Source organism: Suncus etruscus, chromosome 1 (genome assembly GCF_024139225.1).
Source record: "Suncus etruscus isolate mSunEtr1 chromosome 1, mSunEtr1.pri.cur, whole genome shotgun sequence".
Taxonomy (NCBI): Eukaryota; Metazoa; Chordata; class Mammalia; order Eulipotyphla; family Soricidae; genus Suncus; species Suncus etruscus.
Window position 1 is genome coordinate 62,503,904 of NC_064848.1, and position 15,683 is coordinate 62,519,586.

General features: G+C 44.8%; 1 protein-coding gene across 5 annotated transcripts in view; it reads right to left on the minus strand.

The window, feature by feature from the left end:
• The window catches only part of RNF38 (ring finger protein 38), a 78,702-nt gene that overhangs the window by 50,913 nt on the left and 12,106 nt on the right, over window positions 1-15,683 (minus strand). Inside the window, exon 1 of one of the 5 annotated variants that reach the window (XM_049773497.1) lies at window positions 6,124-6,331. The exons of 2 other annotated variants lie outside the window; for them this stretch is intronic. Coding sequence is in view for 1 of the 3 variants with exons in the window: in XM_049773481.1 (XP_049629438.1) it covers window positions 5,740-5,748 (9 nt within the window). In the remaining 2 variants the exon portion in view is untranslated. Of the gene's footprint in view, window positions 1-5,739; window positions 5,832-6,123; window positions 6,332-15,683 lie in introns of those variants that run through there. 2 more of the 5 variants (XM_049773489.1, XM_049773481.1) reach the window with 2 other exon arrangements.

Genomic DNA, 15,683 nt, shown 5'->3' on the forward strand with positions numbered 1-15,683 from the left:
AAATAAAACTTTTCGTTTTGTTTTAGAGAGAAAAAAAATAGGCAAAAATCAGAAGATTAGAGAACGGAGCCTAGTGTTTATTTGAGGCATAAAAGAGAAACTGGAGAAACAGTACTTGCATTAACACATTTTTCCTGGCTGACCCAGTTTGATCCCTGGTATACTGCTCTAATCTCCTGAGCACTACCAGGAGTAATTCCTGAGCACTGTTATAGGTGAATCTCAACATATACCCTACTCAAGACTAAGAAAAGATTTTACATTTTACATTCCTGATTTTTTAGTCTAAAGAGTGTTAACCAGGGGCTGGAGAGATAGCACGGAGGTAGGCGTTTGCTTTTCATGCAGATCGATGGCAATTCGAATCCCGGCATCCCATTTGGTTCCCTGAGCCTGCCAGGAGCAATTTCTGAGTTTAGAGCCAGGAGTAACCCCTGAGAGCTGCTGGGTGTGACCCAAAAATCAAAATAAAATAAAAGTGTTAACACTTAAGTAACTTTCTTAAAATATTTAGTTGGCTCTTTCATGTAGATTTTATACTCTTTAACTTAGAATCGCACAAAAAGTTCTAAATGGCCACCTGCTTCAACTCTCAGTCTGTCAAGGTAACAGAATAGCACTCTAACAAAATTTAGTGCAAGTAGCTAAGAAAATTAATAGGGTGGGGGATAGGATTCCCTTTCACCTATGAAGTTTTTAAAAAAAAAACTTTAGAGGGCCAGAGTGATAGTGCAGAGGTAGGGTGTTTGCCTTTCATGCAGCCGGCTGATCCAGGATGGACCTCAGTTTGATCCCTAGCATCGCATATGGGTCCCCAAACCAGGAGTGTCACTGGGTGGCCCAACCCCCCCCCAAAAAACAAACAAACAAAAAAAAACTTTAAAGTCTGTCATAAATAAGTTTACAAAAAAGAACTACCCCCATGGCCACAAGCAAATAATTTCAAGATACTCTCCTACCCACAATTTCCTTTAGTCAGAAGCTCTTGACAGGGGCCAGAGCAGATAGATATTAAGAACAGATAGAGCATTTTGCCTTGCACACAGCTGACCCAGGTTTAATCCTCAGAACCCATTTCCCAGCCCTGCCAAGAGTAATCTCTAAGCCCAGTGCACTGCTGGGTGTGGCCCCAAATCATAAAAGAGAGATAATTCAATTAAATCCTATCTATCATCACATGGAAAACAACAAGCATGTGTGATTTGATAGTACTACAAAAATCATGTATAAAACCAGATCACATCATCAATATACATATGGAAAGAAATTAGGTACCCTTTGGCAAGGTAAGATCAGACTTTCGGAGGTGGGTGATAGGGGCTCATGGAGCAGAATTTGAAGGTGGTCTCCAAGATTCCCAGTTTTGGTATACATCTCCAGTGATATCAACATGTCTGGAGTGTGAGGACTGGTGCATTTCACTCCACAGTTAGAACCTAAATTATAGCAACCCTTTCTTCTCTCCCTCCACAATGGTCATCAGTGTATCCCAATGGTTCTCAAACTACGGCCCGTGGGCCACATATTGTATTTATTAAAGTATTATTTATTAAAGTATTAAATTATTGTATTTATTAAAGTATTTCACTTCTAAATAAAATATATGCAGTGTGCATAGAAATTTGTTCATAATTTTTGTTTTTACTATAATTTTACATATAATCCAACAGACTGAAGGACAGTGAACTTGCCCCCTGTTTAAAAAGTTTGAGGACCCCTGTAAGAGTTCTGACTTAACAGGAAAGCTCTAAAAAGAAATGAGCCCTTCCTGAAGAACTTCTTAGCCAAATGGCCATTTTATGAGAAGGCAAATAAAGGGGACTATGTAGCAGGCTTAAAGGCCTAATCTAAGAATTGTAGGTGGTCAGTCACCAGAAGAGAGCAAGAAAATGAGAGACCTCAGCTCTTACAATCAAATGGAAAATATTCACCAAATGTTCTACCTGCTGTGCTATGGGGCTCCAGACCCTACATCCTTTTTCTATTATAATCTAAATTAGTATAAACTATTTCACAATACCTATTTAAAGCTATTTTAAATATTTCCTTGTAACTGTTTCTGCCTAACTTCTAATTCCCTATTATCATATATAATTTATAACTATATAATTTACTCAGATTATATATATTATATCTATATAATTTACTGAGATTATATCTGAAATCTAATCCAAATCTATTTTTCTCAAAGGTGACATTTGAACTTTACAAATTTTTAAGAACTAAATAAAGCGTTCTTTCAGGATGCAGCCTACAAAAAACAAAACAAAACAAAACCAAGTCAGTGATTAAAAAAAAAATTGTGATAGGATTAAATTTACACTTCTCCATGCTTTTCATTTTTAATGCTTATTTACATATCTAACTATGAATAATTCATCATACATAGTTGGGAAAAGAAACATTTTGCAGAACTAAATACAGTTTAAAATTTTAAGCACAATACAATATTATATCAGGACTTGTGGAGAGCTGTGTGCGTTTGTGGTACCATATGGGATACCAAGGATTGAACCTAGGTTGGCTGCATTCAAGGTAAGTGCCTACCCACTGTATTAGAACATCTTTTTTTTTAATTTTTATTTTATTTTTTTGGTTTTTGGGTCACATCCGGCAGTGCTCAGGGGTTACTCCTGGCTCTATGCTCAGAAATTGCTGCTGGCAGGCTCAGAGGACCATATGGGATTCAAACCAATGACCTTCTGCATGCAAGGCAAATGCCTTACCTCCATGCTATCTCTCCAGCCCCGACATCTTTATTTTTTTAAACATGATCTTTCTTTTTTCTCTTTTCTATCTTGATAGTTATCATAATAACCACTTACCTAATATTCATCTTGGGGACTACAGCAATGATTCTGCTAAAAAGCTGAAAACAATAGACTACTTAGGTCTTAGAATTTATTTCCTCCAAATTGCTTCAGATGGCAATGTTCTTCATTTACGTTTTTCTCATCATCATCAAGGTAAAAGAGGGCAAACAGGTGTATGACTTCTAGGGCAACATTAGACATCCTCCATAAAATAAATTGCTTTGGGGCAAGATCAATAGTACCCTAAGTAAGGTGTTGGCCTAGCATGCAGCGGACCCAGGTTTGATTCCCAATATCTCAAATGGTACCCCAAGCCTGCCAGGAGTAATTTCTGAGTGCAGAGCCAAAAGTAACACATGAGCACCGCCAGGTGTGGCCCAAAAGTAAAAAGGAAAAAGATAAATTGATTTAAGACTCAAATAGACTTTACTTCAAAATGGCTAAATTCTCCAAAGGGGTTGGGGAAATATGTTTACAGTTCCTAGCACCAGCTGTCAAAAACTACTCAAATCTTAATCTCACAGAAAGAAAGAAATACAAAACAAAAGATAAGAAGTAGTTGGGGCTCAGTTCTGACAAAACCCTAAGGTTTAATCCCAGCTACTTAAAATGGTTCTGAAATAGGATGTTTTGTATACAACTAAGACAGAAATGGAAACTTTTATAACAGTACTACATAATTCAGGCATTCATATTAAGTGGCAGTAATTTCTGAGAGGACCAGCACTCGTCCATGAACTGGCAGTTGAAAAACCACTTCATCTAAATATCCAAATATTCCCACTATACCCACAGTGGCTAAGGTTAATATCAAAAGAAATCAGGAAGAAGGAAAGGAAGGTCTGAACAAAATAAGAGGCATGTTTTTTATGTGGGAGTTCCATCCTTGGCACCAAATAGTCTCACATGGTCCCCCAAGTCTGGAGTAGCCTCTAAAAAACAATTTAGTAGTACTAATTGGGAAAATATTAATAATTCAAAGAGTCTGAATGAGCATTCTTTAATCCGATAAATTCTCAAGCTATGCTCCCCATGTGGGAACAAAACTATGCAGAAGTATGTTCATTATAGTAATCATAGTATTGGAAAATATTTAGCAATATTTGCTGAGTAAAAAATAAGTGTAAGACAGGCTGAAGTGTCAGTACAGCAGGTAGGGTGTTTGCCTTGCATGAATTAATTGAGGTTGGATCCCTGAGCACAAAGCTTAAATAAGTCTTGAGCACCAACAGGTGCAGGCCCCCCACAGAAGAATTAAGAGTAAAAGAATGATCATGTAGCCCTTATGTCATTCAAGAACTGGCATATGGATGTTTTGTGTGTGGGAAGGAGAACATTACTGTCTGGTATGGAGACAATCACTTAAAAATATTCATCGTACCACAATACTACAAACTATCATTTCAATTCTGAATCAAAGTGAGCAATTAATCATGACTGTCTTCCAGGGAGTTGAGCAGAATCAAAATAGCCTCAAGGGTCCCATCCCTATATTACAGTACCATAAATTAATGGGGCAGAGAGAGGGATATGCAATTAAAGAATCTCTACTGATAACATTAGGGTGATAAAGGTTAAAAAATAGTCAAATTTCCCTGATTTGTCTACAAATATAAAGTGAGTAAGCTTATGATTCTTCTCAAATATTTTAAGTCAAATACCTGCTCCATGTCTACCAAGTACTAGGTACTGTGAATACAAAGGGGAAGGGGAGTAGAGTCCTTGCTCTCAAAGAGATTCAGTCTAGCGACGGCCAAACTAAAAGAATTTTATGCGGAAAGTAGGGCCCTCTGACCTAGGCAGATGAGGCAGTGTCCAGGTTCTTATAAAGACCAGTTAAAGGTAGAAGTAATTCTGTAACATGGTCCTTTTCCACCTGTGCTTGAATTTCTTGCTAACTCGTTAATTTACTATAGAAAAGCTAAAATGTTTGTTTAATCTCCAGGCCCTGCTGTAAGAATTCTTAGCATTTTCTGAATGGGGCCAAAGTATCTAATCTGACAACTCTCTTCAGAGAAGAGCAGGGCTGTGAGTCATCCAAGGTAAAGCGAGTGAAAGCAGATGTCTGGCCAAAGTAGCTGCTAGAAAAACAAAGAATGAGGAACCTAGCAAGCAAACCCAGGCAGGCGCTCGATCGAAGATTAAGAGACTAGTCAAGAATTGCCTTTGCAGAGAAGCGGTGGTGCCCTGGCCCAGCCAAACTGGGGCAGCAGAGAGAAGCAAGCGGATGAACCGACTGCGAGAAGAAACAGACCCGTTGGGTGTGTGTACACACACAAACACACACACACACACACACACACAGACACTGTCACACACACTTGTACCTGAAGATTTCGCACCCTCAATTCCCGGGATGGGGTGAGGTGGGGAGACTGAAAATGCAAGCGCGTCAACAAGCACCCCTCAGGGGAGGCGACTGAAGGGAGCGGGCCTACAACGCGCAACCTGCGCTAACGATGCCAGCGGACCGGGGAGGCGGGTCGGACCGGGGAGGCGGGTCGGGCCGGGGACCCCGCGGTGGCCCCCACGGCCGAGAGCCAGCTGCTGGGGAAGCGGCCCGGCCGTTAACGCCAGCTCGAAGCCTAACGACGGGACCAGGCGGGTCTCGGAGCCTCGGGCGCCCGGGACACAAAGCGCCTTCCCGAGCGCTCGGGGCCGCCCTAGACGGTGGCAGAGCGGGGCTCGTCCCCCTCCAGCCCGCGCTCCCTCAAACGCGCCCCGGACGCGGCGTGACACCGGCCCCCCAGGCGAGGCGAGGCGAGGCGAGGCGAGGCGAGGCGAGGCGAAGAGCCACCCCGGAGGGGCGTTTCGCTCCGGCCCTGGGCTCCCCGAGCGTCCGACGCTCCGGGCGCCGCTGAGCGGCGAGCGCGACCCCCGCGGCACGCGGGAGGGGAGCGGGGTTGCCGGGGCGGCTCCGACCGACCTCTCGCATCCTCCGGCCCGCGGAGCAACGACGGGCACTCGCCGCCGAGACGCAGCGTGTCCGGAGAGCCGCGGCGCGCCAGGGCTCGAGGGGGCCCCGTCCTCCCGGGTTCCGCGTTCTCCGCGGTGACATCACTCCACTCTCGCCGCGGCGCAGGGGCGGGCGCGGGGCCGCTCTCCCCTCGCCCGCTCGCCCGCTCGCTCGCTCGCCCTCCGCCCGCGGCGCCCCGCACCGCCTCGCGAACAAAGAGCGCCGGGCGGGCGGGCGGGCGGGACCGCGCCCACCGAGGCTCTCCCGCGGCCACCACGCCTCCGCCCAGGCCCGCCGGGCGCCGCCCCCGCAGGCTCCCGCGTCCGGCCCGGGCAGCCCGGCGGCCCGCAGTACCTGGAGAGGGAGGCTCCGCCCTGCGGGGCTGGTCCCGCGGCTCCGCGCCGGGTCGCCGCCTCCTATTGTGACCGCTCGCCGGGCCGCCGGGCCTCGTCGCCCCCGGAACCCGCGCTCCCTCCGAGGCGCTGTGGCGGCGCGGCCCTCCTCCCCGCACCATCCCACGGCCGAGCCGACCCACGTCCGCCGCACGCCCGGGCCCGGCGGCCGCCTAACGCCCGGGGTGCCCCATGCCCTGCGCCCCGCGCCCCGACCGCGCAGGCCGCCGCCCCGCCCCGACCCCCGCCCGCCCCACAGCCCGCACAGCCGCACGCGCAGGCGCACTGTCCGCGGCTGCGGCTGCGCGCGCAGGGGCGCCCCGGCCACTCGGGCCTCCGCGGACGCACGGACCCGGGCGGCCGGAACCCACCTCCGCCGGGCCGAGACTCCGCCTCTCCCCGACGGGGCCCGGCTCCGCGGCCCGAGCCCCTTTTGTTCCCATCCGCGGCGTGGGGGCGGGGCCACGCGGCTCGGCCGGATTCCGGCAACACCAGGCGGGGTCGGGGGCGCGGCGCGCGGCCTCGCTCGGCTCCGCCCACTCGGTGCCGAAGACCGACGCTGGGCCGGGCGGGCGGCCTGGGACCGACTGCGTCTCACCTCCGGCCGAGAGGCTGTGCAGGGCCTCGCCGGTTCTCGAAACTCACTAGGCGTTCAGCGAAGGTCCTAGCCTCACAAGTCACAAAAATAATCTGTAGTATCCTTGTGGCCTGGCGAGGAGGAGCTTTGGGATGCAGAGGGCGGTAGGTAAGGTGCCAAGCGAGGAGCGTTTCGACTCGCTCAACTCAGCCGGTCCAACTTAAGTACTTAAGGCTGCTCAAGAGGAGAAAGGAGATAGGCGAGGAAACCCAATGGCCTCAGCTCCTCGAGCCGCGCTCGCGTTCCGGACCGCGCAGGGGGAGGGCCTTAGATAAAAGAAGTACCAACAAAAGGCATTCGAGCAAAGGAAAGAGGGCAGGCGTTCTAGGAGGTCGTTAGGGAAATGCAATTTTAAAATTAGGGCTTGAGGGACCGGAGAGATCATATGCAACAGCACGTTAAGGCACTTGTGGCCAATCCAGGTTCGATCTCCAGCAACTCTCAGCACCACAAGTGATTCCGGAGCGTAGAGCCACGAGTTCGCCCTAAGCATCACCCGGTGTGACCCCCAAACCAAAATAAAGTTAGGATCTCGATGTCTACAAGAAATGCGGATCACAATTAAGGCAACAACCAAAACCTGGTTTTAGTTTCTTTGGTATTACTTGGTCTTCCACAAAAAAAATTTTTTTTATTTCTAGGACGTACGGAAAATCTCCACGTATAATACATAGATATGGAAACTATTTGTGTAAGTTTCTCGTATCAAGCTGAAGCTGACTGTTTTGACTCTAAATCACAGGTTCAATTGCTCTATAAAAATCCCAACAAAACATCCTGGTTTTTAAAACTGCTGCACAAAAAGGTAAAGATAGTAGGCTCCAATGAGCACATCTGCCCTAGCTCTATATGTGCTTCTTTTACGTATATGAGTTATCTAGCTGACTTCTCCAAGAGTGCTCCCACCAGTCTTCCAAAATAGTTTGGAGAAAAACGTTTTAAAGATGTTGCTTTATTTTTCTCATTTTATGGCACAATCCAAAAGGCACAGGAGTCACTTTAATTCACTTTTAATCTCGGAATTCCTCACAACTTCTCCTTTACTCCTGGAGATTCGTCTGGCATAATCTTAGGACCCATGATATGACTGACTCAGATATGGGTAATGTGATTGGGGTGGGGAGAATTTCCTGATGGCACTGCCCCCTCTTAAGAGTCATATTCCTCATATACTGAATTTCAGAAGCAAAACTCTATTATAGTCCTCCAGGGTTCCTAAGCTTATTTGAATCTCCTTCTCCTTGGTTTTATAATCCTTTAAGAGACAAAATCTTAAGAGAGCCTATCACAAATGAAAATCAAAGTTAACTGGGTTGACTTGAGGGCTTTACCCAAGAAGCTAGCTGTAAATACTGCTCCCATACTACAAGATAGGACAGTCTAAACTTTTTTTTTTTTTTTTTTTGTGGTTTCTGGGTCACATTCGGCTGTGCTCAGGGGTTACTCCTGGCTCCATGCTCAGAAATTGCTCCTGGCAGGCACGGGGGACCATATGGGACGCCGGGATTCGAACCGATGACCTTCTGCATGAAAGGCAAACGCCTTACCTCCATGCTATCTCTCCGGCCCCAAAACTTCTTTATGTTGTTTTAGGGCATACCTTGCAATGTTTAAGGGCTGCCTCCCTAGCAGTAATCACATGATGCTGGGAATTGAAGTTGGGTTTGGTTTTTTTTTTCCCTTTTTGTATTTTGGGCTTTGGGCCACACCTGGTGATGCTCAGGAGTTGTTACTCCTGGCTATGCACTCAGAAATCGCTCCTGATTCGGGGGACTATATAGGACGCCGGGGATCGAACCCAGATCTGTCCTGGGTCAGCTGCGTGCAAGGCAAAATGCCCTACCACTGTGTTATCGCTCCAACCCCTGGGAATTGAAGTTGGGGCTCCCACATACAAAGCATTCAAGCCTCTGGAGCTTTAATTTTTTTTTCTTTCTATATTTAAATTGCTTCAAATTTGGGGCTACACCCAGCAGTGCTGGGAAGACCATGAGGTAGCAGGGATCTAACTAAGTCTCCTGAATGAGCTGTCTCTTCAATCTTCTGATTTTCTCAAACAGAAAAATCTGGCACCCTGCTGTTAACATTTGACCATCTGATGTAATAAGAGGCAATTATACCAAAGCAATTTTTCAGCCAAATCCTGAAATTTTATTTAATGTAGGCATACACAGCTGGGAGGCCTTTTAGGAACGTAACTACCAATTAAAAGGGAAAAAATGCTGCAGTGAAGGAAATGTTCTACATCATCACTGTTCAAAAGGTAGCCACTAGGGGCTGGAGAGATAACATGGAGGTAGAGCGTTTGCCTTGCATGCAGAAGGACGGTGGTTCGAATCTCGGCATCCCATATGGTCCGCCGAGTCTGCCAAGAGTGATTTCTGAGCGCGTAGAGCCAGGAGTAACTACTGAGCACTGCCGGGTGTGACCCAAAAATAAAAAGTAAAAGTAGCCACTAGCTAAAAGTGACTCCTACGCAATTACATGGGAACTAATCCAATTAATGTACTGACCAGAATCAGCTTAAATAGGCTTAGCTGGCTAGGGAACAGTACACTTAAATAAGTTCCTAATGGCAAAATCAAGAATTCTAATTTAGGGGCCCAGAGAGATAGCACAGCGGTGTTTGCCTTGCAAGCAGCCGATCCAGGACCAAAGGTGGTTGGTTCGAATCCCGGTGTCCCATATGGTCCCAGTGCTTGCCAGGAGCTATTTCTGAGCAGACAGCCAGGAGTAACCCCTGAGCACCACCGGGTGTGGCCCCCCCCCAAAAAAAAAAGAATTCTGATTTAGGACTGTCCTTTAAGACAGTTAATAATGTGAAAGGGATTAGAGATAGTACAGAGTTAAGTGCTTGCATTGCATGTGGCCAATGTGGATTTCATCCCTCACATTGCATGTGGCTACAGAGCACCACTGACTGTAGTAAAAAATATATATATAAATAGGGACCGGGCGGTGGCGCTGGAGGTAAGGTGCCTGCCTTGCCTGCGCTAGCCTAGGACGGACCGAGGTTCGATCCCCCGGCGTCCCATATGGTCCCCCAAGAAGCCAGGAGCAACTTCTGAGCGCATAGCCAGGAGTAACCCCTGAGCGTCACAGGGTGTGGCCCAAAAACCAAAAAAAAAAAAAAAAATATATATATATATATATATATATATATAAATAAATAAAATTGGTTTTCACTTCACAAATAAAAACAAATGAAGGATTACTAAAAATTTCCTGGGATATCAATCATTAAGTCCTCTCACTTCTAAAATTCATCAAAAAAATATACTGGTCCATTTCATACCAAATATGAAACCAAATTCCTGCAAATGTCCTTGGTTATTGGGGTTGTCTATCATGGTGGCTATCTCTTAAACTTACGGGACTATCAGTTAAAATTTTATAGCATGGGCCAGAGTGATAGCACAGCCTTGCACATGGCCAACCCAGGACAGACCCGGGTTCGATTCCCAGTATCCCAGATGGTCCCCCAAGCCTGCCAGGAGCGATTTCTGAGCACAGAACCAGGAGTAACCAAAATATATATATATATATATATATTTTTTTTTACTTCATTACTTTTGGAGCTAGAGCTTAATTATTAATAATCTCTATAAAACAATCTATAAATGGAATGTATCCTTTTACTTTTTGTTTTGGGGGTCACATCTGGGATACTATGTTTTATTTTGGTTTTTGGGCCACACCCGTTTGACGCTCAGGGGTTACTCCTGGCTATGTGCTCAGAAATTGCCCCTGGCTTGGGGGGACCATATGGGACGCCGGGGGATCGAACCACGGTCCTTCCTTGGCTAGCGCTTGCAAGGCAGACACCTTACCTCCAGCGCCACCTACCGGGCCCCTATGTTTTATTTTAATAGTATTTCAGGAGGTGGAGCGATACCACAGAGGGTAGGGAGCTTGCCTTGCAAACAGGCAACCTAGTTTCGACCATATTCTATATGGTCTCCTGAACTTACTACTGAACAGGAGTAATTCCTGGGAATTACAGAGGAACTATTAACCCCTAAACACTCCTATGAGTGCCCACCACAGTCTTTCCCCATCGTATTTCAGCTTTGTGTTGACCTTATATATTTCTATTCTTTGATTTAATTTAGATTTCTACATATATATGTAATTCTAATAGTTATCTCAATTCTTAGAGTTTCCTGTATATCAATTCTTTGGGGAAGACTACAGAGATGTTTCAAAAGGCTGGAGCAAATGAAGGAGGCCCAGGTTCAATTCCAAGCACTGCCTGGTAGTTCACCACTCCTGGAGTAACTGCCATGCAACCTTCTAAGAGTAACCCCTGAGCATTGCCAGATGTGGCCCTCAAACAAAAATTCTGTCAGAAAACAGGCACTTCAATTTCTTTCAACAGTCTCTTAGTCTTCTCTTCCTCAAAAGGGCTCCTAGTAAAGAGCTACACAAATATGACAAGATCAGGCACTTTTATTATTATTATTATTATTTTGGTTTTTGGGTCACATCGGCAGTGCTCAGGGGTTACTCCTGTTTCTGCGCTCAGAAATCACTCCTGGCAGGCTTGGGGGGCCATTTGGGATGCTGGAATTCAAACCACAGACTGTCCTGGATCAGCTGTGTGCAAGGCAAATGCTCTACTGCTGTGCTCTTTCTACGGCCCAAGATCAGGCACTTTCTTTGCTTTATTTTATTTTGTTTTGGAGCCACACCAAGAAATGCTCAGGAGTTACTCCTGACTCTGCACTCAGAAATTACTTCTGGTGGTGCTTGGGGGAACCATATGTGACAATATAGAATTGAACCTGGGTTGGCCACATACAAGGATAACAGCTTACCTGCTATATTATCACTTTGGCCCTGAGAGCAGACATTTTTATCTCTCCCAAATCGCCATTAAAAATTTCAACTTTTCAAAAAAAAATTTCAACTTTCCAATATGACATATAATGTCTTTAGTGTAGATACTTTCAGAAAGTTAGAAGATTCTTTTATTTCTACATTATTAAAGTTTTATCACAGGTGGTCAGAGAGTACAGTGGTATGGCTGTAAAAAACATGTAAACCATAACTGAATATCTAACTGAAAAGTGTTTGCATCACTGACACATTGCGTTTAGATAATGAAATAATTTTACATTCCTAATAAAAACAGGCTTTATTATATTGCTCTTTTACAGATTGTGGAATATAGTGTTTTGTTTAGGAATTTTACATCTGTTACTAAGAGTAGTTATTATTTCCCTTTTTTGCAATATTCTTGCTACAAGGATTAAGCTAACCACAGAAAATAATCAAGGGCATCTCTCTATATGTATACATATACATACATATATATATATATATCCTCTAGGATATTTTCTATAAGAATATTCTTTGCTTTCTCTTCACTCCTCCCTCCCACTCTCCTCTATTTTTGAGCTGCTCCAAGTGGTACTTGGGAGATCATTATGCCATACCAGGGTTTGCATTAATTCAACCTTTACAGCTGCCAACCCCCACACACACACCTCAAAGTGCAACTTTTCTCTCTCTACCCAGCATACCCCACCCTAGGATTGAACCTAGGATTCACACATAAAAGGCAAGTGTTCAATCTCTGAGCTACATTCCGAACTACTTATGCTTTATTTAAACATTCAGTAAAATTTGAGAATTTCTTAGGCTAGACTTATTAAAAATCTTAAGTATGGATCTTGTCAGATTTTGGCTTTTCTCTTATTTCTAGCAAAAAAAGAAAAAAAACCCTACAATCTTAGAATATGAAAAATATCTCATTCTGAAACTCAAAATCTACTTCTAGAAAACCATTTCTCAATCTTGTGAAATTTTAGAATTCTTTCTCTTACTGGACAAACAACTGTATAAACAATTATAATTTTTTCCCACAAATTAGGGCATGGTTTCCCTACAGTAAACTTATAATTTAGTTTTGTGCTCAATGTGGAGTTTCTGGATATCAAAGTCCATCTAATCATGACTATCTGAAGTACCTTTATACAGAAGTAGTGACTATGAGGCTTATTTCTTTTGGGCATCTCCCAGTGGTGTAAAGGGCTTATTCCTGGTGTTGCTCCTTAGGGAAAAACCTCTGGTAGGCACATGAGATCATAATATGGTACTGAGGATCAAGCTTGGTTGTCAGGGCTATGTGCAAGGCAAGTATCCCACCCACTGTAGAATATCTCTATGAAGCTGTGGCTTTCTGGTCCCTAGAAGTTAGTGTTTCCCAAAGGATGCCATACCATCCCACCTGAGAGGTAAAGATTGGAATGATATATAGAGGGGACATAGTAATCTGGGGTACAATTAAAGAGTGCTTTATGTTTGTTCACTAAAAGAAGTTGGATTTCCAGAGTGATAGCACAGTGAGTAAGGCATTTGTCTTGCACATGGCCAACCTGGGTTTGATCCCCAACATCCCATAAGGTCCCCTAAGCCTGCAAGGAGTAATTTCTGAATGCAGAGCAATGAGTAACTCCTAAGAGCAGCCAAGTGTGCCCCCCCAAAATAAAACAAACACACACACACACACACACACACACACACACGCACGCACGTGCGTGCGTGAAGAAGAAGGAAGAAGGGAGGGAGGAGGGGGGGGAGGAGGAGGAGGAGGAAAAAAAAAAGCTAAAGGGGCCGGAGTGATCAGAGTGATTTCTGAGCACAGCTAGGTGTGGCCCAAACACCAAAAAAAAAAAAAAAAGGGATGCTGAGTGATTTTCTAAGAAAACTTAAAATAGGGCCCGGTGAGGTGGCACTAGAGTAAGGTGTCTGCCTTGCAAGCGCTAGCCAAGGAAGGACCGTGGTTCAATCCCCCGGCGTCCCATATGGTCCCCCCAAGCCAGGGGCGATTTCTGAGCGCTTAGCCAGGAGTAACCCCTGAGCATCAAACAGATGTGGCCTGAAAAAAAAAATTAAAAAAAAAAAAAAGAAATGGCGAAAAAGGCACATGAAAAAATGCCCCACTCACTAATCATCAGGGAGATTCAAATCAAACTAACAATGAGGTACCATCTTACCATGGTGTTTAAAAAAAAAAAAGAAAAAAAGAAAACTTAAAATAGTGGTGTTCTAGATTTTTTTTTTTTTTGGTGTTCTAGATTTATTAAAAGTAAGTTCCCGGGCCCAGAGAGATAGTACAGTGGCGTTTGCCTTGCAAGCAGCCGATCCAGGACCAAAGGTGGTTGGTTCGAATCCCGGTGTCCCATATGGTCCCCCGTGCCTGCCAGGAGCTATTTCTGAGCAGACAGCCAGGAGTAACCCCTGAGCACCGCCGGGTGTGGCCCAAAAAAAAAAAAAAAAAAGTAAGTTCCCAGGTCTGCTTCCTGTCATATCTCCCTTCTATTAAACTATGCTCCTTGATTGCAGGGTCCATTTTTCCTCAATGACACTAATATTAGAAAGATAATGACAGAAAAACACACACACACACAAAAGGCAAGTCATCTATTTTAATATATTGAATTAAATTGAAGGGCTGCAGATAGTTACCTGGTTAGAAGAACCATACAGAATAAAAATAATCACAAAACAGAACTACTACAAGGGCCAGAGATAGTACAATGGGTAAGGCACTTGCCTTCCATACAAATGACCCAGCCTAGATCCCTTACATATCATATCATCCCACAAGCCTACTAGTAGTGAGTGCAAAGCCAAGAGTAAGTTCTGAGCACCACTGGATGTGGCCCCAAAACAAAAAAGAATGGAAAAAAATAAACCTGCTACAGATGTCAAGGTCCTGACAAAGGCAGCACTATAGAGAGGGCAATAAACATCCTAATAGAAGTCTATGAGCTCCAGAATCAAGGAGGTAGTTCTCTGTGGCTAACACTCTGGGAGTGTTGCTGTATCACACCCACAGCTGCTTCCCCTCACTGCCCTTATGCCAGCTCAAGAACTAAGGCAAAGAGCTATTGGCATCCTATTTTTCTAATGCAGCTCCTCATTATTCTGCCTTACAAATATGATACTGGATTCTTCTGCCTATAAACAGTAAGCTATGGGGGGGGGGTCGGAGCGATAGCACAGCAATAGGGCGTTTGCCTTGCATGTGGCCGGTTCAGGATGAACCTGGGTTTAATCCCCAGCATCCCATATGGTCACCCGAGCCTGTAAGGAATAACTTCTGAGCACAGAGCCAACAGTAACTCCTGAGCGCTGCTGGGTGTGGCCCAAAAACCAACCAACCAACCAACCAAAACGAAACAAAACAAAAACCCACAAATAACAAACAAACAAATATAGCTCCTTAAGTCACAGAATAAGTCTTCAGTTCTGGCACAGAACCACATAGCAGGTACTAAATAAGTGTCAGTTAATTATATGTAAATTAACTATATCTAAATATGTAAATAATATGTAAATACTTCATAGCAGTGGCTATTCCCATGTTTTCTCAATAGTAAAGTCCCAGGAAGGAATGGGTCTTAAAAGAATAGTATGGGGAGTGAAAGAGAACAATAAGGAGGCAAAAAATTAATCTGGAAAATTTCCTAAATTTAATTCTGCCCTTCTACCTCAAAATTTTTTCTTCTGGGCCCGGAGAGATAGCACAGCGGCGTTTGCCTTGCAAGCAGCCGATCCAGGACCAAAGGTGGTTGGTTCAAATCCCGGTGTCCCATATGGTCCCCCGAGCCTGCCAGGAGCTATTTCTGAGCAGACAGCCAGGAGTAAACCCTGAGCAACGCCGGGTGTGGCCCAAAAACCAAAAACAAAAAAAAAAAAAAAAATTTTTTTCTTCTTTGATCCCAATAAAATAATCAACTGAAGGAAATGGAGAGTGATCTAGCAATATCCAGGCTGCATAGTACTGGCAAGTATCACCAAAAACAATTGCAAAACAGTCAAGAGACATGTACTTTCACCCACACTTGTCAGCTCCCTTCCATTGGAAAGGTTAA